This window comes from Xiphophorus couchianus, chromosome 24 (genome assembly GCF_001444195.1).
Source record: "Xiphophorus couchianus chromosome 24, X_couchianus-1.0, whole genome shotgun sequence".
Lineage (NCBI taxonomy): Eukaryota > Metazoa > Chordata > Actinopteri > Cyprinodontiformes > Poeciliidae > Xiphophorus > Xiphophorus couchianus.
This window is the reverse complement of record NC_040251.1, coordinates 8,274,907-8,302,372: the sequence shown is the minus strand read 5'-3', so window position 1 is coordinate 8,302,372 and position 27,466 is coordinate 8,274,907. Positions and strand designations below refer to the sequence as shown.

At 37.9% G+C, this 27,466-nt stretch overlaps 1 protein-coding gene across 1 annotated transcript in view; it reads right to left on the bottom strand.

Annotated features, from left to right (window-relative positions):
* The window catches only part of xkr7b (XK, Kell blood group complex subunit-related family, member 7b), a 61,327-nt gene that overhangs the window by 11,298 nt on the left and 22,563 nt on the right, over positions 1–27,466 (bottom strand). Inside the window, exon 2 of the mRNA XM_028011188.1 lies at positions 755–954. Coding sequence (XP_027866989.1) covers positions 755–954 — 200 coding nt within the window. The remainder of the gene's footprint in view (positions 1–754; positions 955–27,466) is intronic.

Sequence of the window (27,466 nt, the reverse complement as noted above, 5' to 3'; positions counted from 1 at the left end):
CAAACATTATTCAAACAGTAGTTAATGTTTGTGTGTTTTAGTCCTTATAATATGTTAACTTGTTTATTTTTATACTTTTATCTTTGTGTGAACCTACATGCCTCGATTGCCTTTCACTTTGTTGCTGTTACACCTAGATGTACATTTACCTTTTTGCCGTTATAGTTTCTAAGATTTAAGAAAAGTTTCCAAAGGTCCCCAGACATCATTAACAAAATCAAACAAAATTGACATATATTAATTGTGCAAAGTTTGCATTAGTTTGTGCAGCTAAAATACTTGTAACAGTGTTCTTTGACACCAGATTTGCTTGATTTAAAAAAAATGTTGAGGTGTTGGTTGACCTTTGATGACCTTTGGTAAGGCCTGTGGTATGACCTCTGGGGGTGGCAACTTAACTCAGGCCTTTTACTGTTTTTACTAATATCCACTATTTAAAAGCCATTCTGATATTTTATCTTATAAATAGCTACTCTGTCACATAACTTCCTTAAAAGGCTATTATAGATAATAGATTATGGGCAGCATAAAACACTGAGCATTTAAACATTTGACTGGAATCAGGTGTGAAAAGCAGCCAAATAGGATTCCTGGAGAAACTGTACTAGCAACAATACAGGGCAAAAAAAAGGTCAAAAGACAGATTTAAACTGAATCAGAGTTTCCTAAACTAGATATTTAGAGAATCTTTCCTCTAAATAAAAAATCTTTCTATGAAACATTGAGTGTGAAGGAGACGTGGCGTCTCTCTGACCTTGGAGCGGCAGCACGCCGTTTCCGTGAATCATGATGCTCAGCTGCAGGACGAGCTGCGGCGCAGACTTCAGGAAGGCCTCCAACAGGCGCAGCATGGTGATGTCGGCGCTCTCGAACATCAGCCTCCAGTGGAAGTGACGGCGGGGCCCGTTCCTGTGCCACCGGCTCTGGGCGCCCAGGTAGAGGGCGTGGACATACCTGAAGACGAGAGACACAAGTTTGAAATGGTTAGAAATAAAAGGTTGGCCAACCCTTCCAAATCCAGTTTGGTCAGTCAAAAAAGGAAAACATGCAACATATTCCAACAAAAAAACAATTATAGTAGAACTGATGTCATTTTGCAACACACCTTTTCCTTCTTATGACACATTAAACTCTTTCTGGCATTGATGAAACCAAGATATTAAATATTTTAGGTGATGATTTTGACACTTCTTAACATTTTCAACAACTTTGACACTGTAGTAACTCTTATTTGTTTTAAATTTCCTTTATTTAACCAGGTAAACCCCATTGAGATCTGGATCTCATTTTCCAGGGGGACCTGGGCAGAAGTCTGCAATACACAGCAACCTGGTTACAAAATAAAACTAATTAATAAATGTTTCTAGTTTGTTGACAAATTTTATTCATGAGACAAATCAGGACCGGTTGCAGATGACTCCTAGCAGCGATACTCTTCTCTTCCTCTTCCGTGACTTTGTAACAGATATTCTTGCTTCAAGGGTGCCATCAGGTAAATGTAGATAACATTAGCTTTTCCAAAACCACAGTTCATTACGAAGCTGCAAAGTGTTGCTGAGAAGAGTCAGCGCTTTCTAGAAATACAGGAATAAAATAAAACATGGACAGCAGAAACAGATGTGGCCCAGTCCTCGGACTGATTTTGTGCGGCCATGAGCTGCAATTTAAAGATGATACAAATATGGCCTGTAGTTGCTGATGCAGAATCTTAATTTGTAATTTTCTTACAATGGAAAATGTAAAACACAAAGTGTTCGTCTTTGTATAATTAACATTTAACAAAAGAGATTTTTACTGAAATTATGCACCCAAATCAGCTTTCATTCAATTTATGAAACGTGGCTAAATACAGTAAATGTTTTCAAAAAAGGTTTACCAAATCCTGTTTTTGAAACTGAAAATAATTTTGTTTTGCAAAATAAACTGAAAACTAGATGCTTTTCTAATTTTCTAAGTTTGGCCATTGTAGATAAAAAAAAGAGTAGAAATCTGGCTATTAACTAGAAAAAGTTTGGTTTTTTGGTGGAAATGTATTTTTTATTATAATACATTGAAATTTAGTATTATATTTATTACTAAACCCCTTTCAAATTTTTGGAACTACATTTTCAATTTCAAAACTGAAAAAAATTTCATTTCATTTCAAAAAAGAAGAAAACAAACAAACAAAAAATCGGACTCTTATTTGCCTGATTTTAGGTTGGTTTTTTTCACTACTTTTGACTCAATTTTGGCTCCTGTGACAGAAAGTTTGAACATCCTTGATGTACGAACATAAATTAAATGTTTATGTTCGTACATCTGTATGTACGAATATTCGTTTTGTATACACCCTGTGCATGCAAAATGACAATAAAGTCAGTCTAAGTCTAAGTCTAAGTCTACGAACATAAATTAAATATCTAAGGGCTTTATAGAACATATAAATTATAATGTCAAAATGAAATCGGTGCTTGAGATTTGTAGGTTTTCAAGTTCAGATACAATTTGAGTTGAAGTTAGCATCAGCTTCTGCTAAATACCGTGTTGGTGTAGAGTTTTACCACCAGCAGATCTAGTGTTTATGATTAGTTCTTTAGTGTTAGCATAACTAACTAACCCACCCTTCTGACAGCATAAAAATAAAACAAAAGAAAAAAAAGCCATAGCTGACATTAGACTAAACAAACAGAACATTGCTAATGTCCTGCAGAAACACAAACGTGAAGAAGATACAAATTTGACATATCAAGCTAATACTGACAGGTTAAAAAATGACAAACATTGGCAGATACAAGCATTCAGGCCAAAATATGTGCAGGCAGGCATATGTTTGGATCATCTCCATCATCATGACATGTAACTCTGCCTGACAGAGAGGGGAAAGAAGCGTAAAGCAGGAGGAGAGACGAGTTGAAAAGGAGAGATAAAACTCTGCTGGAAAACGCGATGACAGGAACATCCTGCACTTCTGCATCTGCAAGCAGATTTTAAATGGAGGAGTAAAAATAACCGGTCAGTTTGTGCTCCACCACAGATACATATACTGTCATCTACACTCAGCTGCAAATGTGACAAAGTCTCCATCCTGCACCAGGCTGATATGCTCAGAGGCACATATAGACTTGGTCAACTGACTGAAACTTACAGCGTCTCATGTTCATATGTGCAAAGGCATAGAAACACAGAAACACTTGGAGTGACAGACAAGCAGGATGGCCAACAAGGCAGCTGGGAATCTGTAGCTCTGCAAATAATCTGCTGCCCAAGCAGTGTTGACACTCCTGTGCTCCATTCAGTCGCCATGATCCGCCGTCTACTCAGCTCTTTAACTGGCTTTCAGCTTTTGCTGCTTACCATCCATTGCATTTATATAAATTATGTTTATTCATATAAATTCAGTTTCTAAATAGACCAAAAATACAGAATATATCAAATTAATTCAGATAAATCCGTAGAGAAATGTTAGATTCAATGGCACACAGTCCAATTTGATGTTAAATGTTTAATCGCACTAATCAGATGTTATCTTTGCTAGAAAATTCAGTCAAATATATTGATGTTATGATTTTGCAGGCACTTTTACCCAAAGATTGAATATATTTTCAGATATATTTCAACCAAATCAAATTGTCTGACTGAGAACCATTAAACCATCTGAACTAAAACCACTTTCACTTCATTTTAAGTTTACTTATCTTTTGACTTTTCTTCAAATTATTTTGATGTTTAATGGGACTGGATTTAAATGAGTTTGTGAAGAAAAAGACAACTTACCCCCATTGTTTAATCTGAATTTAACAGAAGATATAAGATATAAAGTGGAAAAAGACTGAAACAAAATACTCTAAATGTTTAATCAAAATAAAATGTTTAGCACCCTCCAACCACAAAGCTCCAGCTATAGTTCAGGTTCCATCCACTTCATCTTCCCTGCCCAACATGGCCGCTTCCTATCTTACATTTTCAACAAAAGGTCCCAGAAACCTTTGCTGATACGTGTAAAATGTTCTTACAGCAAAATATACATATAATTAAAATATAAATAATTAAAATATAAATAAAAATATAATTTTACTATTATCAAAATTAAATCTTTAACTGTCACAACATTATTTTTATATTTTGACATAATTAGCTCACTTTCTCCTTCTACTACTCTCCATTATTTGCTGTAATTTTTTGTTTTCAGTTACTTTTCTCTCCATAGGAGCCACATTTGTTCTGGTCTTCTGTTTTACTGTGATTCCTTCCTTTGGGAATTAATCCGTCTCAATGACTCTATGCAATCTGCTAGGTTTCCTTAGATAGAAAACTTTTATACTCATTTATGATTTATAAAGTGATAACTGAAATAAAGTGCTTAAAAGACACTAGTGACCTCTCCACCAGTCATCCAATGACCTTTGGTGATGTGCAATAATCCCTGCATGATTCTAAAATGGATGGACAAAAAGTTGATAACTCAACTCTTACTGGCTGTTACTATCAATCTGCCAAAAAAGAGCCAATGAAAGAAGGTCTGAATTGACTGAAGCTCTGACCTGTGACCTTCCCTCCTCGTCCGTCTTTTGGGCCATAAAACTGGACAACGGGTTCTGACCCAGCTGATTCATTAGCTTGACTCACTAACTCCCAGCAGATTTCCATAAATCCTGCAGATCAGTCGCTGTCATCACTTGACTGAAGAGACTCTCAACCTGCCCATTACCTCACCAGCAATCAGTGACGTTTATTGCCTGTGTGTGTGTGTGTGTGTGGTCACACACTCGCCTTCTTCAGATGGCTCTTATAAAACATGATTGGCTTTTCCATATTGGTCAGACGTTAATCTGCAGCAGCACTTGATTCAGTTACATAAATAAATCTGTGCGTCTGCACTGCAAAAACACAAAATATTTTCAGGTATTTTAGTTTAGTTTCCGCTGCAAATATCTTAGTACACTTGAAATGAGACAATACTAACTTACAAGTAACGTTTTTAGCAAGATATAAAATATGAAACTTTTATATGTTTTTTACACGTTTGTCAAAACTGTCACCATGTTGCTTGAGACAGATAATCTGTGAAAAGATCGATCTCCTCCACCTCCTCCCTGAGCTGTTACTGCCGTATGAAGAACAAATCAGAGGCAGCAGGAGGGTCTTAGTGTTGCCAATCAATCTCATGTACTTGCTGCTAAATGTGATAATGGTGGAGAAACAACTTCTTAACGGTACAGGAAAACTGTTTATGCACCATCATCAGTAACTATGCTAACTAACCTTAGCATTCACGACTGGTTTTGCTAGCTGCAGTGTAGCAGGCAGGATGTAAGGGGGGGGGGATGAGCAGCACCACAAGGAGAGGGATTGACAGCGCTAAGACCCGTCTCCTGGCTGTGATTGGAAGAACTGGGAGCTCGATTTGTTAACAGATTATGTCTCAGTTTCAATAAATATGTAAAAAAAAAAATATTTTTTTAGTTACATACTGCAGCTTCAAGTGAATAACTCCTTAATACTGATGAAAAAGTACTAGTACTAGTACTAGTACTTATAACAAAACGGTTTTGCCATGTTTCATCAATATTAAAGACTAATGGCTTAAAACAAGCCCAATATTTTGCTGAAAAGTTACTTGTAAGTTAGTTTTGTCTTATTCCAAATGTACTAAGATATTTGCACTAGAAAATTAACAAAACCATTTGGTAAGCCTTCGTGTTTTTGCAGTGTGAGCAGCTTGTTTTACGCCGTTAAACCCTTGCAGCAGAGCAGAGGTTAAGCATATGAGCGAGTTTTATTCTAGTAAACCCGACAGCAGCTTTACTGTGACAGCGAGCATTATGTTTTTGAAGGATAGTGTGAAACGGGTCAGTGAGGGCAGGAAATCTGTGAAGAACGAAGACACGAAGCAGCAGCAGCAGCTCCGCTAGGCGTCAGACGTTCAGAAGTTCTACCTTGTTGCTCGGCTGTCGGCTCTTTTTCTGTTTGGGTTCGTTCAAACTGCTCTCATTGTGCCAGGATTTTGGCAGCAGTTAGAAAAAGAAAACACTCAAAGCAAACAGCACACAGCTGCAGTGACAAGTGGCTGCAGGTGAGTAGAAAAGCATCAACTAAATTAATCAGATCAGTTCCTCCCATTTAAACTCTCAACTGGAGGACTCTGGGGAATTTCGCATAAACAGAGAATTGTGATGAATTGCTGACAGTGAAGAGAAGAAGAAAACTACTGAAGTGAAGCTGCTGAGTTTTATTTTACAATCAGATGGAAAACAAGAAGGTCAGTGTTTACGGTTTCCTCATGTTTTAGATGGTTTAAAGGATGATCTCACCAACATTTTAGGTGAGTCTTGTGAATATCACCGTCTCATTTTATTTTTGATTCCTTAGAAACTTTGGGCATCGTTGTCAAATTACTGTCAGCGAAGATTTGTCTGGGCTGGCATCTTCGTCACATTGTGTCATTTTTTTAGACTTTAGATAATCTAAAAAATGATCTGATTACATGATTGTCCTTTCTATTGCTTAAAATGAATAATTTGTCATCTACAGCTGCAGACTTCTCTGTTACTGCCATAGTGTACTGCAGGAAACGATGGCGTTTCTAGTGTAACGTCATCGTTCCTCTATGTATTCAGCTGACTGGAGCTGTTTTCTTCTTGCTTTGTTTTTTTAACATTTTCCAAGATATTGGTCATGAAAATTAATATAAATAAACCGAGAACATGAAGAGTTGTAAAAATGATGATGTGAGCTCTTTAAAAATATATGCTACTTTTGAAAACAATGGAAATATACAGTACATTGCATAGAGTCAACAAAATATAGCACAGTAATGTCCAAATCTGGATTTATTGATTAGGAATCCAAGAATTGGAAACTATTTTTCATGACTGAAATGATTTGTAATGACAAAAAAAAAAAAAGTAGAAGTCAGCAATCTGAAACTACGAATTAATCTGCTAATGTGCTAATAGCAAGGCAAATTTTTATGTTTAGCGCTTTCGCTAATTTTAAAAACATTTAGCACACTTCACTTCCCCTAAATTAACATTTCATAACAGATACATTTTCAAGTGCTTTATTTACTCTGCAGTTTTCTCAACTTCTTTTTCAGTTGAATAAAGTTGAACTGTGTGCTGATGAGAAATGGCCAGGTCCATTGGCAGATTATTTCATTTATAACATGGAAGAAAATATTTTAAGAACTGGAAGAATCTGCCAGCAGAACTAGAACTTTTTCATCAATATTAAGGAAATGATTTAAAACAAGTATCTTGTTTAAAAGTTACTTGGAAGTTAGTTTTGTTTTATTTCAAATGTGCTAAGATATTTACACTAGAAACTAGACAAACAATATTTTACAAAGTTTGTGTTTTTGCTGTGTACACAAACGTCTTCAGATTTCTTTTATTACAGGCCAATTTAGAAGATTTTTCCCTCCCACAGGTTTTCATTGTAAACACTTTGAAGGAACTTTATGTCCTGAAGATGATCATTCAGTTTCCCTGAGCTTCAGTAGCAACTATGATGATTTGGTTGAGTTTGAACATCTGAGTGAAACCCACTCTGTGAGCTGACGTGAACACAAACTCGGTTTGCTCAAAGAGACATTTAACACGCATGTGCAGCCAGAAACCACGACCCAGAGGTAGATCTGATGCCTGGTTCAACAGGGTCACATTACTTCCCAAACCTGCAACGGGATTGAGCCGCAAAACCGTTGAGCGAATGTTCGGAAAAACCCACACAGAGCAGAAATAACGTCTTCTCTCAGTCTGCAAGGAGCTCAGCTGTCACCGCCGACCTACTTAGACTGTCACAGCGAAAAACGCAGCAAGCAGAGAGGAGGATGTGAGATTATGTGAGGAGAGTGCGGGGCGAGGAGAGGAAGAAAAGGCAGAGGAAGAGATACATACAGAGCAGAGGAAAAACTGGAAGGAAGAGGAGGAGGAGGAGAAACGAGCTGAAAAGGAAACAGAAAAATGCATTTATTGCGCCTTGGGATAAGATGAAGACCAAAATAGGAGAAGCTAAAAAATGAACAAATGGGGAGACAAAGAACAGGACAAAGAGGAGAAAAGTGGCGCCAACAAAGAAAATTAAATGACAAAACGCTTAAGTTTATGTGAATGTATTTAGCGTGTGTGTGTGCGCGCATGTGTGTGTGTGTAGGAAAAGAGCTGATTGCTGCTGCCAAGCTGCAGATCAGATACGATCACTCCAAGCACTGAAGTGTTTAATTGGGAAGTGTGTGTGTGCGTGTGTGTGAAACAGGTGATTTTTATCAATTCACTCCAGGGCCCATGCTCCATCTTTTATCTCTGCGCTGCTCCGCCTCCCTCCTCTTCCTCCTCTCGCTCCTGCATCCGTCACTCAGGAGCTGCAAAAGATCTGCTGTGTGACGACCTCCAGGAGGCACGAGGAGGAGGAGGAGGAGAGTCAGAGGATGTGCGGCAGGAAGTGAAGGATTAAGTGAAAGAGGAATGTGGGAATCAGGAACAGGAAGTGAGGTGTGGCGGTTAAATTATTAATCAGAAAAGGGGAAAGTAAAAGAGTTCAGAGTACGGCGAAACTTTGGAAATGAAGGAAAGTTTATACAAATAAAATATGAAAAGTATGGCATGCATCCATATTCCATCCCCTTTTCTGTGGTACCCCAAAATGAAATGCTGCTGTCTCTGCACTGATCATGAGACACCTAATTGATGAAAACAGTGCACTGGGACTATTTGGATCAATTAATGCGTTATCAATTTTTAACACAATGATTATTTTTTTTTATGCTTACAAAAGTTCTGAGCCAGAACTTTGGTATTTGCTTATTTCTGCCATAAATCTGATGCATGAGCAAAATCTGCCAACAACAGCGATGGACGATGAAGCCGCTTCTCTCGACCCTCGACCTCTTGGCTCAGAGCCGAATTTCTGCTTCAAAATATGATCTGATGACACGTTGGAAAAACTATTGTTGTATTCAAGTTGTGCTAAAAGCAGTTAGCTTATTAATGAAGCTATTCCAGGCTAAAATTGCATCTCAATATAACTTTCATCTCAGTATTTTATCCATTTTATTTTATAATTTCATATTGGTAATTGCATTTCTTTAGTCTTGTATTACTATGATTTTAGTTTACTTTATTCGTATTATTTAGAATACTGTTGTACATTTTTTGTATAATATTATGACTTTATTCTCAAAATATCCGCTTATTCTCAGATTTTTTCAATTTTTTTGTAAAACTTTATTCTCATAATATTAATACTTTATAATGGTAATTTTACAACTTTGTTCTAATAATTTTTTCTCAGTATGGCTCTGTTGTAGGTATTCATATGTTTTCAGCTGTAATTGCAGTGAAAAGCAGTTTTACAAAAGTATTAACGCATACAGAACAGAAACATTCAGTGATGTTTGTGGTTGTTGCTTGACAAAATGCGGACTGGGTTATTAATACTTTTGCAAAGCATTTAAACAAAGAACACTTTCAAGTTGAGTTTCCTGGAAAAACACTGAACAAAAGCAATAAGAAGAAAGCAGAAACCAGGAACACAAAAGGGAAAAGAGGTAATTTCAAGGTATGGAAAGAAAAAAAAACACCAGTACCAACAAAAAGGTAATAAAGCAACATAAGATGAGGTGAAGAAGAGCAGGAGGGACAGAGAGAGAGGAGCAGGGAGAAGATTGATGGTGAGGAGAAAAGGTAATGGAGGAGAGAAGAGAAGGTAATGAAGGGAGAGAGGAAAGAGGGACGGAGGAGGTGATGATCAGTGAGCTCCTGCTGCTGCTGATCAATCACTGTTTATGGACCGATCAGAATGAAAGGGAGAAGCAGAGAGGAGGACGGATGGGTGGATGAAGACCGAAAAATATTTATTATCCAGACACAGTGACAATAGAAAGGCGAAGAAAAGATTGATGCTGAAAGTCAAATTCTAATTTCTCTTAATTTATTTTGATCGTTTTTTTTCTTCCATTTTTCACCCCCCTGATTGTTTCATGCCTTTAATTCTCAGCCCAGGTGTTAAACCAGACTTCCTCTGTGCTAATTATAGCTCCTCATCTTGTTCTCACAGGTGAGGATGAACATTCAGAAATGATATGCAGAAACATTTACACAATTCTCTGTTTTCACTCCAGCTTTCTTTTTCATTTCTTAATCTTAAGATGATCCTCAGGTCCATCAAACTGACAAAATATCTATTCTACAGTTTCTGCTGGGAGAAAACTTGAGCCACTAAATGTTTTATTTAGTAGCTTATTTTTTCACCACAACACAAATATGAATCGACCAGCAACAAATAAACCAGCACATAAATGAAATGATTACATTTTGATTGGTTTAGACAAAGATTGCTAGCCGAAGGCGACGTACAGAGAGGCTGTGATTTTTTCATCAGTGTCCAGCAGAAAACATGTTTTTATTTTGCTTTCTGATTTTTCAGGAATGTGCTAAAACAGTTCGCTGCTGGGGTTTTGACAAACACTAAAGGGTTGTTGGGTCTATAAGAACCAAGTAGAATCTGTCACATCTTCACTTCTCTGCTTCAACTTCAGGTTACAGATCTGCAACAAATCCAAGTTAAACCAACATGCAAACAATAAGTATTCTTGCACATTTTTGCCCTAAGCTAAACCTGGCTAATGCTGTCAAGTAAAATTACTTAGAATTACTTTGTTCACTACTATTATTCAGCAGATTCCAGTAGCAGCTGTGCAAATGGCGGAGAAACAACCAAACGTTACAGGAAAACTGCCAATTCCTCTCGTTCCCGACAGGCTCTGCTGTGGGGGTTTGGTGCCAAATGTCTGTCCTGGTTTCTGCAGCAAATTTGTTTTCTTTGTGCTGCTATCATTTTAAAGATACTAATAAATGTTTCCAGAGGTCATCAAAGGTCAACCAGCCAGTCCACGTTTACAAAATGAAACAAAATATGGTGTCAATCAACTGTGTTACACTTGGGCAGCAAAATGTTTTGCTTGTGTTATTATGTTTTTAAGATGTAAAAAATAAGCTACCACATATCAACGTTTTTTTTTTTTTTTGTAGTGGAGTTTATTGACACCAAATTTGTTTGATTTTATAAATTTGGAAGTCTGGTTGACCTTTGATGACCCTTGGAAACATTTATTGATATCTAAAAATTTTGCCGTACACACGAGCACAAACGTTTGACATCATTTTCGCTTTAACTCAGAACAGAGTGACTGATTCAAAACTAACTGAGGTCATATTGTTCCAGGTCACAGGTCATTGCACGATGCTCCTAAACAGATTGTGAGTTTACTTGGAATTAAAAAAAGCACAAATACAACAAAGCATCCAGTCAGTTGGCTGCAAAAAGAGACAGAAAGAGATTTTTTACCAGAAATTTGGCTGTGATAATAAATTTGGAACGACATTAAAGGGTGGTAAAATCTATTATGGAATATTTTTACTGTAATTCAATAAACAGCGTAACTGGAATATTGCTTCCGTGCGCATAAACATTGCCAATAATGACATAATACATTTCAGAAGGAGATGTGCCCACGACTTGGACAATCAGCTATTAGTGGAGCATCTTGCAGGTCAGTGATGCCGCCGCAGTCAGTCTAATATAGTCTCTCCAGCACATTGCTGCCATGGTTACGCCGGACTGAGACGTCACAGGTACCAACAGATGACTGAGCATGCTCACTGCTGATCACCTGCCTGTCACCGTCTCATTCACAGAGACACAAAGTCACAAGTAAAAACGCACACGGGGAAACACGGAGGCAGGCAGAGCTGCACACCGCAATATTTTTATTATTTTTTTATTCTTACCGCCATTACGAAGTCAGCACTCATCACCTACTGTCACACATGCAGGCGCTATAAATATCCACACGCCACTCAAAGTGAATCAGTTGTGTATCCCCAAGCTGCTGTCCCACATAGCCATTCAACTGAGGCGTGTGTGCCAGGAGAGTCTGTGTGTGAGAGACAGAAAGCGAGGAAGAGTTATTTTAAGCCGTGCATCTGAACGACAGAGCGAGTGTTGGAAATTTGCAGAGAAAGAAACGATGCGTCCGTGTGTGAGCCTGTCAGTTTTTGTGGATTCAGCTCACGCGTGTTTGTGTGTGTGCGGGGGTGTGGGCGTGTGTGTTCATGTTCAGGTAAGAGCAAACATTGGGGATATGGGCCCACTGATGCAGCGCCTCCCTCAAAGTGGATTTTACAATGCTACAAGGAAGACAGAGTGAGAACGAAGTGTGAGAAAAGATGCTCAGTGGCAATAAAATGGAAATTAGCAGTTAGAAGGATTAATATGCCGCTCCCTCAGGCCAATCAGCAGAGTATTTATAAAAGCTGAGATGAAAGATAGCTTAACTCTCCTGAGGAAACACACCCAAACCCCAAATGTTTGGAAAAAACAGCAAAAACATTTAGCAGGTGACAAATCAACACGGAAATCAGGTTGATTGAGTAAAGACAGTCTGGTCACAGTAGTAAAATCTCTGTCCCAAATCGGACCAGACTAGACACACACAGACACTCTAGTCTGGTCTGATTTGGGACTAAAATTGCAACATTTCTTACATTTTTGCTTTCATACTTCACCGTATGAAACAAACAAAACCTGTTCCCTTCCTGACCTGTAGAGGCGCTGCACCAAGAACCACTGAAGGAAACAACACAAAAACCTCTGTAGACACTGAAAGCAACTTTCTTCTTTGTTAAATGTAAACAAAAATGAAGAGGCGAAAGATTTCACTTGATGTAGGAATATCTTTTGTCTTTGGCAAAAAAACCCCCAGAAACCAATTCTCCTGCTATCGCGGAAGAATTGTGCACGTTTGTTTTAGTTGTTTTTACCCAGAATCCCCTGCGCTATAGTCCACCAGAGGTGTGACCAAGTCACTGTGTTGCAAGTCTCAAGTAAGTCTCAAGTCTCTGTCCTCAAGTCCGAGTCAAGTCTCAAGTAAAGACAGGCAAAAGTCGAGTCAAGTCTCAAGTCAGGAACCTTTAATTTCAAGTCATTTCGAGTCGTTTTTATTTTATTTTTATAATTTGCAATTATACATAAAATTCCAATAATAGACCATTTGTTCGTTTTAAAATATGTATTTATCTCAAATGATAGAACATGTGTAGCTGAACACAAAGTATAAAAAACATTTTTAAATCGGACCACTTTATTGCCCAGTTCTGTTAAACTTGATATTCAATAAAAAAAGAGGAAAATGCTGACATTTCCACAGCACAATACAAAGAACCATAACAGCAGTTTTTTCCTCTTTTCTCTGACCTGTCAAAACAATATATTGTCAATATAATTTCCCAACGTAGATGTCTTCAAATACACCAACCATCCTTAGATGATACTAGACCCGGCTCATCATCATGATGGGACAGAGAGACTCTGTTCCCTGTGTTCAGGTCCAGAATCTGCTTTCTGTTCCGGAGCCCCGCTCACTATCCACCGGCTTCCTGAGCTAACACGGTGCACATTATTTGTGGAGGCATTTGAAGGACCGGATTTATGGTAAATAATCACCAATTTAACCCGGAGTACACATGCTAACACGAAGTTAGCTAAAGTCAGCTATCTTACAGCAAAAGAAAAGCGCCACCTACCGATCTTTGTGAAGCTTCAAATGCCGGACAAAGTTGGACGTCGTGGCATCTCCATCCGATATTCTCTTCTTGCATGTTTTACAAGTTGCAGTTCGTTTTTTAGTCGAAAGTTCATAACCTATGTAATGCTGTAATGCCAAAAGAAATTACTCGCGGAAGCATATTCCAGCGGTTATTTCGTATTTCGTTCCCTGAGCTCTGCAGCTTTGCCGCGTTTTTTTAAACGTCCAAATCCTGTTAATTTGATTGGTTGTGCTGCAGCTACGTACACATACATACATAAGGAGAGAGGAAAACCATAGTGACGGTCTGCGCATATTGATACGGAATGAGTGACATTAATTAATGACGCCACTTTATAAATAATGTGTTTTAAATTTTAAGACTGAGTAAAAAATATCAAGTCTTTTCAAGTAAACAGCTTCAAGTCGAGTCAAGTCCCAAGTCAATGGCATGAAAGTCAAAGTCAAGTCCGAGTCTTTGAGCATTTTTTCAAGTCAAGTCTCAAGTCGTGATTTTAACGACTCGAGTCTGACTCGAGTCCAAGTCATGTGACTCGAGTCCCCACCTCTGTAGTCCACTTTCTGCATTTGGCGTGGTCTCTGGTTCGCTTGCATCTACATTAAAATTGCAGCAGAGTTCACTTTAGCCAAACTGAAACCTTGTTTGGTAGGAAAACCAGTTTGCTTTTTTGGTCAGAGCTAAATTTTGCATTCACACCTCCCCAAACGAACCAAACTAGGGAAACAATTTTGACTAAAGTGAATCAAACAGGAATGAATGCAGTCATGGACCTGAATCAGGCTTTTTGGGACATAAATCACAAAGTTTCAAAACAAGAACTGCAATGTTCTTGTGTATTTGTGTCTCCATTATTTTGGGTGAGAAACTTCCATCATTTTGTATCATTAGCTTAAAACCTGAGATGCAACATAGATTGATTGACTGATTGATGATCAGCATTTGACTTGCTTCTCAATACATCAAAACACCATCAATTTTGAATCTTTAAATACATCAATGAAGTTTAGAGTTTAAAGATGAACAGATCCAAGTTAGGGATATATGATGTGAGACATTACAGGGAACAATCTTCTAATTGCTTTTTTTTTTGTTAAACTCAAACCTACTACCTCTACTAAAGAACCGACGGTGCATACTTCTCTTCTGTGTTAAATAGTAAACAGAATGGACTAAAATCAAAACTCAAGTGCGGCACATCTAATCAAAACACACCATAAACTGGCTTTATCCAGACTACATCTGTAGAAATAGGAAACAAAACCCTACCCACACATTTTCCTGGTCTAGTTTGATTACTGTTTCCATGGTTACCGCAACCTGAGAAATACTGCTTCGACTGTGCTGGACTGACTATTTTTGGGTCTCATATGCACATATGAAAATACCTGGGGAAATATGTGCATATTCAAGCAATTAAATGTGCAAATATTAGCACAAAATATGAGAGAAATCTAGAGTCAGACTGATGCAGATGGTTTACTGCCCCTTCAGAACCCGTCCACACACAGTCAAATCAAGTCGAATTCTTAAGTTTAGCTCATTTTAGCAACAAAAGCATAAACAAATATACAAAGAAAGATTACAAGACAGTGGAAAAATAAGAAGTAATAAAGAGTTTAGTCCAGATTAGAATTGATATACATTCTAAAAGCAACCCTAAACAAATACATTTTTAGTCTTAATTTAGAGGAACTCAGTGTTTCAGTAGTTTTCCAGTTTTCTGGAAGCATAAAAACTAAATGCTGCTTGTCCATATTTGGTTCTGGTTCTGGGGATGAAGAGCAGACCAAAACCAGAAAACTTGAGTTTCTCTAGATCGTGTTTAATCTGGAAAAGCTCTCCAGGTGACAGAAGGCCAACTTTATAACTGTCTTTATGTGACCGTTCACGTTCAGGTCAGAGTTTATCACTACACATAGATTTTGGGCCTCATCTGTGGTTTCTGGTGGTAATAACTGACTCTTGATCATTTCTTCTAAGGTCCAAGATAATTACGTCAGTTTTGTTTCTGTTCAGCGTAGCGAGAACACACAAGCCTTCTAAATGTGAAAACCACTTCTAGTTATTAAATCAGAAAACATTACAACTAATACTAAAAATCCCAGAAAGAAGAAAAGAGAGAAAAAACTATATGGACAGAAATAAATGACTAATTTTCCTCTCTTTTCAAAGGTTTATAAAAAGTGAAGGATTAGTTTATTATATTTTTATTAGGAGAATGTATTACGAGGCACCTGAAAGACACACTGACTTCTAAAGGCATCAAATATGAAGCAAAGCACCAAAGATTCTGTTTGTTCTTCAACACAATAGTCTCCAAATTCTCTTCCTCAACATTTGGTTGAAAATTCCTGTATGGCTTTTTGGCCAGATGCCCATTTTCCTCAGGTCCTCTGTGCAGTAAATGTCCTGAAATTCCTCACATGGGGGTTGGAAAAAGTTTCTAATCATGCTGAGACTAACTTTCCTTCCTCTGTTCCTTCGTCATGTAGCTACATGTTACAAGTTGATCCTGACAGAAAAATCCCTGCGATGGAAGATTTTCTCCCCATAAAATCTTTCAGTGTTTGCAGAAAACGAGTCTGATGATGAAGTCTTCCTCTTATATTCTCTCTGCCTCTGTTTTTTATGGTTCGGTTGATTCTGTTGGAATAAGAAGTGTGGTTGTACTGCAGCAGAAAACTAAACACGAGGAACGAGATATAATGAGATAGCTGCATTAGAGTTGGATAGAAACCAATGACCAGAGCTGCACAGTTGTGTGGTTGTTTATCATTTTCCCACAACAAAAACAAGTTGAGTTTATTTGAACAGCACATTAAAGCAACAAAGCAGTTCAAAGTGCTTTATGTCATAAAATGTTTGCTTTTTGCAGATTATGTGGTTTTGTTATCATCTTCAAGCTTCAATCTTTAGAGTGAATTCTCACCAGCACTTTTTAGTTCTTTGTATGAACAGTTTGGTGTGGTTTGAATGCATATGTGAACGTGAAGCAGACTGGAGATTGTGGACTATAGAGCAGTGAATTCTGGGTAAATGCAACTAAAGTAAACACAGGAGTCTAGCGCCAGCGGGAGAAATTGCTTGTAAAATCTTACAACCACTGAAATCTGATGCCACTTCATTTTTCTTTTCATTTTGCAAAGACTGAAGTTGCGCTCTTGTCTTCTTCAGAGATTTTTGTGTCATTTCCTCTTGGTGCAGCGCCCCCACAGGCGATGAAGGGAACAGGTTTTTAAAAGGGTTTGGATTGTTTTGACACTTTGCAGTGTCAAAACGAACCACAGCAGCTGAAAATGTAACAAATGTTGCAATTTTAGTCCCCAAATGAAGAGTGTAATGGACTATCAGGTGTGAAAACAAAACATCCTCATGCGCACTGCAAAATGGACAGCTATGACTAAAAACTAAGAGCTTGCTTACTTGGAACGGTGATTATTGAGGTGAAATGCCTCAGAGAGAAGTACAGAAACCAGAAACATACATTCAGACATTTTCCCATCTCCAAATATCAAACAGAAAGATGAAAAACACAAAAAGCTTTAAAGTTAAAACAGGAAGTCAGGCTGTAGTTTCTCTTTACGGAAGAGAAACTACGGACCAGCAGCTGAGTTTCCGTTACTGAGGCTGAGCTGAGCAGCACTGAAGGGAAGACATTTGAAAGCAGATGGATCATTTGTTAATATGTCAACTCGCGCTCAGGAAGGCTGTAGTATTCACACAGCACTCATATTTTCTGCCTTGGTAAAACTCTTCAATTTCTTTTTTCCCCCCTGGAAAATAATATATTTATTCAGAGATAAGCCAGAGAGAAAATGAGTTTTTAAATGAATGCTGTAAACTGGATCTGCATTACACAGTGAATGCACACACCCTGATGGGACCAGAGAGAAAAACTCAAACCAACAGCCGCCACCATCATGCTCCAAGCACCACGACGTGTCTCCCAGGTCTCCTCAGCCAGCCGCTGTAGATGCTGACCCACATTTCACATGTCGCTTAGATGTACCTTCATCACGGCCGGTCAAGAATAACAGCTGGATACTGAGTCAGGAAGTCAGGAACATTTCCAGGGAACGTTGAGTTTAGGTTTGTGGTTCCAGATTTCCCACCAGGACCGGCTGGATTTAAATCCATTACTACTGCCTGGATGGTTTGGAGTTAAAGTTTGAGACTGGGAGAGTCTTTCAGTTTCACAGCAGCAGGAGATTGGAAAAGTATTCACACCCTTCGGACTCTTCTGTTTTTCTCATGTTACCACAAACTTCAATATTGAGAAAACAAACAAAACAAAAACAGCTGGTTTTGGTGAAATTCTAATTAGTTTAAATTTTTTAACAAATCAAAACACTGAAAAGTGTAGCTATTTTACTTTTCATGACCATAGAAAATAATCCTAAACCTAAAATAATCATCTGTTTGTGTTTTTCTGTCTCAAACCCCTAGTCGGTCGTGGCAGATACGCTTCCCTGATTGATTACGACTTGTTGAAAAGGCACAAAGGAGCGCGGAAAATTCACACAAAACCAACAGAAAATCAGCATTCCTTATGCCGACAAATAATTGTGATTTTTTTGCTAATTTTATGCAAAGAATGGCCAAAAGCATTGGCATAAAGTGACTGCTAACTCCCACCTGTAGGTGGCAGTATTTCTTACTACACTGCTGCCTCAGAATTACTCAATGTCAAGTTAGCATGTGATCATTTACCTACATCAGTGGTTCTCAAACCTTTTTCAGTGATGTACCCCCTTAAAAATATATTTTTAGTCAAGTACCCCCTGACACGGGCAAAACATTTTTGGAATTAAAAAGAGGTACAGTGCTGTAAAATCACTGTCTGATTTATTAAAGCCAAACAACTTATATCAGTGAACCTGACAAATACATCCATATTGCAAACATTGCATGGTAAAACAAAAAAGAAAAACAGAAGACGGTGACCACCAGGAAGGTATAAAACCAGTCAAACCTTTTTATTTTAAAGGATATTGAAACTAAATACTGAATATAAAATTCAGTGCATGAACACACATTTATATTTTATCGAACTTTTTACAAAATAATTTTTCCCAAGACTTATTATGAGGAGCCTACTGATTTTTTAAAGATATTTTGAAAAGCTTCACGTACCCCCTGCAGTACCTCCACGTACCCCCAGGGGTACACGTACCCCCATTTGAGAACCACTGACCTACATACATAAATATAGAAAGATTATTTGCAAATATTTCTAAAATAGCACCACAAATTAAGTTTTTCTGACAGCATAAAACAAAAAACCAAACAAAACCCTGTTAGTAGTTACTAACAGGGTTTGCTGTTAGTGGTCACCAAACACTGAACATCTCCCTCTCCAAAAACTCCTGTGAGCATTTCACAGCTTTTTAGCAGCACATGATCCTCCATGCTGATGTAAACCACAGCAAAAGGTGAAAATAGTGTCCAATATTTTTAAGGAGGAAGGTTCACCACTCTAGAGATGAAATGAGAGGGAAATAATTGTGCATTAAAGTGAAGAGTCATGTGGAAGACAAACTGTTTGATATGAACACCACCTGCTCTTCTGCGTCTCTCTCCACAGAGTCAAAGTTTTCCTTTGCGGAGCCACACCCTGACAAGTGAAGGAGTCAAAAAGATTCCCTGTGAGTGTGGCAGCTGCCAGTCCATTCAAACGGGTCTAACTGCTCTGAATGAGTCTAATGAGGGATGCATGGTATATGAAAAGAGCAGGATGGCTCTCAGGGAGGCGGTTAAAGTGTGCATGATGAGAAGTACGCAGAATAAATGGGTCAGGATTGGATCTGATTTCTGCTTTCAAAGTGTGCCGGTGTTTATGGGGGTTTGTGTGCTTCACACTGTGAATATAAACAATAACTAATCAGAGGAAGATGATGAAGTGAATACACTTTCACTCTCACAAACAGTCAAACATTTACAGACCTGTTTGTAAGATCCACAGATTATCCAACAGATTTAAGTTGGGATTTTCCAGTCAGAAGGAATATGTTGGTAAAATAAAATAATAATAATAATAATAATAATAATATCAAACCTAAATCTGTCAGGGACTTGAGTAAATTAGAGCTAAACTGTATGAACTTTTGTCAAAGACACAATCTAAACCAGATTTTTAAAAATTTAATAATTTTAAAGACACGTCTGACTCCATATTAGACTAAACTTTTCCTGATTTTATTCAGTTGTGATTATCAATATTATTTCTGCTAGATTAATAAAAACGAGAGAACTTTTTAACTTTAATTTGTTCATGTTTTTATTTTTGGTTGAGGCGTTACATGTTTGGATATTTATTCCCTCTGATTCTGGGTGCTGTGCAGCTGGAAGGATTTTGCTCATTTCCACAGTTACCATGATGCGTAACCATGCCAACAAGGTATTGTTTTTACAGATGATTAGCATCTCAAAAACCTCAAATAATACCTTAAGTATGACCTCGAATCGCAGCGTTTTAACCCTCTCTTCTATTAATCACATCCCCTACTCCAACATCTCTCTGCTTGGATTTCCAACCATAAAACCAGACAGATTTAAAGAGGAGTGGCAAAAGCAAATGAAGTGGATTAGCAGTGCTACCCAACAACTGATTGTGTCATGTAGAGTATGTTACTGTGGAATATCATCTCTGCTGCTTGAAAATGAATTTGTTAGCAACGTAGCACAACATTCAATTCCACTTTGGGATAAATGCAGCATTTTTGAATTGAGTTAAATGATTTTAAATTGGACTGAAAGGTCACTCAGAAAGGAAGAATCCAAGAGCAACACACACACAGTAATGTTAGATTTAATAATACTCTCAGGGACAAAAGCACCAAAGGTTACAGACATGTGCTGGAAAATGTAGTCTTTTTAAAAAATTATTTTAAAAAGACTAAGGGTTTTTATAATGATATTAACTTACACACAGATAAAGTCTTGATTAATTTGCTGCACCTGATTTTATTTAGGGGAGTTTACAAGTAAAGTGTTCTGGATACAGACATCCACCACAACATTTATTTTTGAGATCCATATATAACATTTCTTCAACATCACAACAATGCACTAATATATTAGTTCCAAAAATACATGAACTTTTCTGGAAGTATGAATCACCTGTAAACCATCAACATGCCGGTAAAAATGTGAATCAGAACTCTGCAGTGTCATTTCTGGCCTGATTCATCCGAAATATTTCATATTTCTTCACACAGTTCACAACGTTTTCCATCTAAAAATTCATTTTCCTGTCTGAGTTTTTGTACTTCAGAAAACTCATAAAATGCATAAATCTAGAATTCATATTTTAAATATTTCCTGTCGGACGTTAATCTACTTTGGTGCCAGAATAACCAGGTGAAGGAATTCCAAGCAGACGTCTCTCTCTCCATGTTACTCAGCACTATAGGAAACCTTCTGCCACAGCTATCAGGTGTTGATGTGCAGTTTGACTTTCGTGTGCTTGGCAACATCCAGCAGAACTCCTGGGAGGAAGAATGAGCCTTCGCAGCCGCGAGCGAGATGATGCAAACAGTGAGAAAGAACACACATGGAAGCTGCTAAAATAAACCTGCCGCAACTCAGCTCAAAATCACGCTGAAGCATCTGAAGAATGTAGACGGAGTTGAAACGTTTAAGGTGAGCGCACAAGTGGAATCAGCTCCTAAATGTGAGGAAATCAGCGGCTGCACTGCAAAAACACCAAATCTTACCAAATATTTTTAGGCTCATTTCTAGTGTGAAAATCTTATTACACTTGAAATAAAACAAAACTAAGTATCTACTCAGCAAGAAATGGGAGTTTGTTTGAAGTCAATAATTCCTTAATGTTGATGAAAAAGTTCCAGCTCCACTAGCAGATAAATTTACTTATTACAAGACAATTTCCCCATCTAATAAGAAAAATATTAGTAGCATATTAGTAGCTAATATGAGCATAAAATAAGCTATTACTTTTTAAAATCAATATCAAGGAATTATTGACTTCAAACAAGCTTCTATATCTTGTGGATAAGTTACTTTTAAACTAGTTTTGTCTTAATTTATTTGCACTAGAAACTAAACAAAAAGTACTTGGTAAGATGGGCTGTTTTTGAAGTGACTGACATTAAAATAGTAAAACAAACAAGTCTCCCTTTCATGTGTGTGAAATTTTTTTTCTTTCCCAGAACATAAACTGTGGTCAAAGGATAATTAAAAACACAAACTTGCTAAGCGTGAGACACACCCACACATTTCAGAGGCTCTGGATGCCGTTTCTTCCTCACTGTGAACGTTTCCATCTGTCAAACAGACTCTGAATAATGCTACGTCTTCCTTGCATGCACACACACTCTCACAAGCTTTTGATCTTCATTGTTTCACCCATCCATCTCTCTGACAGATACTCCTCCTCTCCTATGACTTGATGTGTGTGTGTGAATTTATTTGTATAACAGAGGCTTCCCGTTTGTTCGGAGTTCTCTGCTGGAATCTTTTACTCGGTAAAGTGGGATGCATTTCTTTGTGATAGCTGACAGGTTGATGGACAGGTAGGTGCACGAGAAGCTGTGTCTTGACTGAACTCTTTTATAATGTGTTGAAATGGGAAAACATTTCATGTTCCAGCGAGGCAGTAATTCATATGCAAACCTTTGATGCAGAAGGATGTTTACCCTTACCTTCACAATTTTACCAAGTATTTTGTTCACTCATTCAACTCTTCCAGGAAGGCTTTCCACAAAGCGTACGACTGTGTTTGTGTGATTTTCTGACAAGTCTTTAAGAACTGCATTTGTGAGGTCAGACACTGATGTTGGATGAGAAGGTTTTTCTCACGTGGTGCTCCAATTTATTCCAGAGATCTGACTACTGTGTGTGTGTCCATAGTCACAGGACATACTGCAAAATCTAATCTGAAGGAAAGACGGACGTTGGTCTTTGAGAATTGAATACTTAAATATGAATATTTATAAACAGAATTATGATTCATTTAAAGGTAGAGAAACTATGTAGGCATGATGAATACTATTTACTTGGGAATGCAATCTGAGGTGCAGCTCTTAATTGCATGATATGAATTATTAGACGGACACTATTTGCTCCAGTTTGGTTGGTGCAGAACATTTTCAGAGTTGTCTGGTATCCGAGGTAAACATGGTTTCAGGTTATCCTGCAACTGAACAACTGAAAAAACAGATGAGAATATTTGCACGCAGTACTTTAGCAGATCATTTGAAATTTGAACCAAAATCACCTCAAAGCGCTAACCATCTGATGAATACTCCCTTTTCTCCCAGTCCTGTTGTAATTAACCCTTCCCTCTTTTCTCTTTTCACTCCTGATCTCCCAGTAAGTTTAAATCATTAATTGTGAGATTTTCTGCAGCAAGTTGCTCCAGTCTGGGTTTTTTTTTCATGTTTTTCTGCGATAATGAATAAATGAGTTATGTCTATATTAGAACAATTAATGAGGCTACTTTTCCAGCAGAGTGTGTGTAGGCTGAGAATGTCACTATGTGACCCTGTAGCACAAACACACACCAAGCAACAAACGCATTAACACAGCCTATCACTATTATTTACCATATTTTTCACACTACTCATCATCTTTATAATCCAGTCGCCCTTCCCTGTCCTCCTTTCTCATCTTCTCTCTTCACTCCTCACTTCCTCTTTTTTATGTCATCTCGTGAATCATCTACTCTTGCTCGCCATCATCCTTCTTCACTTTCTTTTAATTCATCTTCCTGTTTGATCTCTTCATTAGTATTCTGTTTGTGTCCTCTCCTTCCTTTCCCCTGTCTTTTCTACGTCTCTTCCTCTCCGTTCCCTTACATTCGTTCCTAACTCCTTATCTTCATCAACTTGTCTGTCCCTCTTCCTCTCGTCGCTGAGCAGATGGTTTGGTTTGATGAGGGGAAATGTAAATGTCAGGTTGACGTTCTGCCAGGCGAAGCAGGCTTCGGACCGAACAGAACAGTCCTGGATAGGAGGATCTTTCTGAACCTCTTTCCCTTATCCCATCAAAATAAATACATACTGGTCAGAATATCCCGTTTTAACTTCAACCATATTTTAAATTCTATTTTTCTGCTTTTCTAGCAATAGCAATGGAAATAGTAATGTACCAATAAAGTGTTTCTGAGTCTTTTCTTCAAACTTTCTACTTTCTCAACTTCCTGATGTTGAGAAAGCTGTAAAAAGTTGCAGTTTTGGAACAAACTCCAAAACTTTGAATATTACGCTAATAAAATATCAACAGGAATTTGAACTGGAGGCAGTTAATTATAAATGACAAATATCATTATGCTTAGATTCAGAAAAAAAAATCTGGAAAGCATAATATATAAATACAACACAATAAGCCTTTCTATTGTTTTAAGTTCATTTTAAAAGCCAAAAAAGTTCTTGCAACTGAGCCAAAAAACAAACTACCAAATATGTATGAGAGGTTTTCGTCTGCACCAGCAAAAAATGCTGCCTGTTGTCAATAGAGCAGGTTTCTAAAGGAAGAACTTTTGTTTCAGGAATAAATCAAATGGATGTGTGGGTTCTTACAGACAACACAGAAAAGGACAGAGTGAGCACTCTCGCTTCCCCAAAGAGGCTTTCAAAACTTTTTCTTTTGTCCCAGGAAAATGAAACAATTGAAATTTTGACTTTAAAGGAAGGAAATACCAAAAGAAGAGGATTTATTATACAACAGAGTTCAGTGTTCTGACTTCAACCTTCTGAGATCAAAAGTTAAAATTCTGACATTTAAGTCAGAATTTATTTATTTTTTCCTGGGCTCTATTCTCTTCCGTATTGAAGCTACCAGTAAGTAAACCAGTTAGATCTCTCTGACTTCCTTCTCCTAACTGGAAAAGTTAAAATAAAAAAATCTGCAGACTATTGAGGAAGAAGATCATTTAATGCTAGCTTTGGACAAAAAGTTTTGGCTCTTTCCTCTTTTCTCTCCCGAGTCCTTGGCGAGTGGCGGCGTCCTGCTAAAACGAAACTAACACAGCGTGTTGACGTCACAGATCACAGAGTTTAATTCATCAACAAAGCTGCAGAGATACAGAGATATGCATTAACTCATAAAAATAAAATAAAGACACACCAGGGGAAGACAAACGAACACAGAACACATAGACAGACAACGGCGCCCAACGTGGAGAGGAAAAAATGGAAAAAACTCTCTCCGCGTGCTCCGTGTAGTAATCTTATATCAAAGAGGAGTTTCCGTATTTTAATATATGCAAAGAAGGCGTTCCGTTGTTCAACCAATCAGAGACCTGTTTTCGGCCCCAAAGAAACCCCGGACACTCCTCTATACAGCTCAGAGGTCTGGTTCTTATCTCAGTATTGGCCACTTCGTGCTCATCTCTGTCTGGCACGAGGAGAGGCGCCAAGAAGTCTCTTGCCCCCTATCGGAATGTAAATTTATTACTCTGTCTTCAGCGGGGGAGGAAAAAGCCCTGCTTGTTTAAATGTCTGCTATTGTCAGCTCTCCCATGCTCAACAGAAAACTGTTCCAATAAAAGTGTTAGCTATACCTTTACACATGTTGTAAGTATTTTAGCACTTAAATAATCATTTTCCTTTACAAGACTTTTGATGTTCTAAATGTAACATCAATTTTTGACAACTTTTTGGTTTCTCAAATGTAAAGATAAGTGGCTGCAAAAGCAATCTGTTAAAAAAATGATAGACTAAGACAAAGATATGCAGGGAGATCTCGGAGTTAAATTTATTTATTTGCTGACTGCTAAAGTAATTTTAAACTTGGACAGAAGCATTTTTTTAATCCATTCAGGTTGCTTCTGTGCTTCATCAAACTGATCGAGTGTCAAAACTGTGCAGAAAACAAAAAGCTATCAATACTCTGAGTCTGTGTATCATAGAAGTGCTTAAACAGCAAACAGTGCAGAAGAGACGCTCCCGGGAATTCTCTCATGTCCCAAACAGCAAACCACACTGTGTGTGTGTGTGCGTGTGCGTGTGTGTGTGTTGGAAAGCACTAAGTGTCTTGGATTTACTATGGCGAGGTTTTAGTTTTGATTGATTTATTAATTGCACCCACTGTATTGCCCCAGTGAAAACTACAACGTAAAACAAAACACAAAGCAAACAAAAAACTAAGATTAATTTTTAAAACTCCCAGTTGAATGATTTTTGTTAACTGGTAAAAAAACTGTTTATACTGATTTCCCAGTATATTATGATCAAAGTGAAAAATTATCAACCAGGTCAAGTTTATTTGTGTGATTGGCGTCTGTCTCTTTAAGAAGCTCCTGCTTTTTCTGACGCACCACGTTCACCACCAACACAACAATGTTCCCCCATTTTGGTGTTTACAACCTTTCTTACCAGTGTTGGGCCTCGTGACCCAAATCTGCTTTGTTGCTGATATTTGTGTTTTTCACAACAGTCTGAATGGCCCAATTCTGATTTTTTCACTTCCCCAAAAAATCCAATTTGTGTCACTTTCATATGTGGCACTAATTCAGATTTGATCAAATTCTTTTCAAAGCGTCTGCAGTCTGAACAGGTGTCGCATCTGCAGCTTTTATGTCAATTCTGCACCAGAAGAATCCAGACGCAGTAAATTAGGATGCAAACAGTGGCTGAAAATTACAATTATGAATTTATGAAAGAAGTGGAGCGAATCCCAACACAATCCCACCACTCTTCGTTCTCACTACGCATCCAAACAGACGACAGAAGTCACAGTCAATGTCACAAAAGTAAAACTCTGATTGGATTGAAATAATGGAGCAAAAAACCCCAAATAATTATCTGATTTCAATAAAAAATTCCAACTGAGCATCATGACTTTTTGTGTAAATGAAGCCAAAATATCAGGGCAGACAAACCTCAGCAATGACCAAAGTGTCTCAAAAAATTCACCAGCGAGGAATATCCCTCACATACTGAAAACATAGTAATTGGTTGGATCTTGGCATTATGAAACTTTAGGTTCACTCATCAGTTTGATTCTGCTTCTTTGTAACAGTTAGTCATTGTTCTTGCTTGAGGATTTGAACCTGTGACCTTGACCTCTGGCTGCTGTCGCCCTCGGTTTGAGGCTGCAGACTCAGTCTTTCTGCTGCTCTCACAAAAGCAGCAGAAGAAACACGGAGAAATGGGAACATTGTGACCCAAAGCAGAGCAGCAGTCTTACTGGCTTCTGCTGCTCCATGAGCTCTTGCAGCTGCTTGGGATTATGGGAAGTGGGGCCATTTTATTTTTCTTTATGTGTAATTCCAACTTTCATGTTTTCTAGAAACATGAATATTTTTGTCATTTTACCAGATTTTTTCCACCCTCCTCATAATCTTCCACCACCAAATTAAATGTTTGAGATGTGGAAAGCTGCTGGGACCATTACTTCCTCCCAGCAGGATTCAGTTTTACCAACAGCTGCTGCAGGAAGAAAGCTAAAGAAAGTCTTCCCCACTCTGGATGTTCTCATGTCTGAATGCAGCAGGTGTTACATGGGACTCTGATAATGAAAGACAGCATGGAACAAAAAACAAATAGCATAAAGAAAAAAGAGAGTGTGGAGTTTCAAATAGTGTCGGTTCATGATTTGGTGGGTCATGAAATGTCTGCTGCTGCGTCAGAACGCTGCAGCAGGAGAAACGCTGAGAATTCATCATATAGGAAGAGTTCACTGTGGTGCAACCTTCTTAAAGTACTCACTCCTCTTTACCTTTTTCTTATTTTCTCAAGTTTCTTCGAAGCCGCTGAAGTGACATTGAAGGAAAAACCTTGAATTAAACTTTCTGGTTGTATCAGAGCTGATGTGAACCAGAAACATGAGCTTTATTTTTTCTTTCAAAGCTCCTTTAGGAATCTGAATTTCACAACCACAAACTGTGATTTGTTTTAAACTGGGAGTCTGCA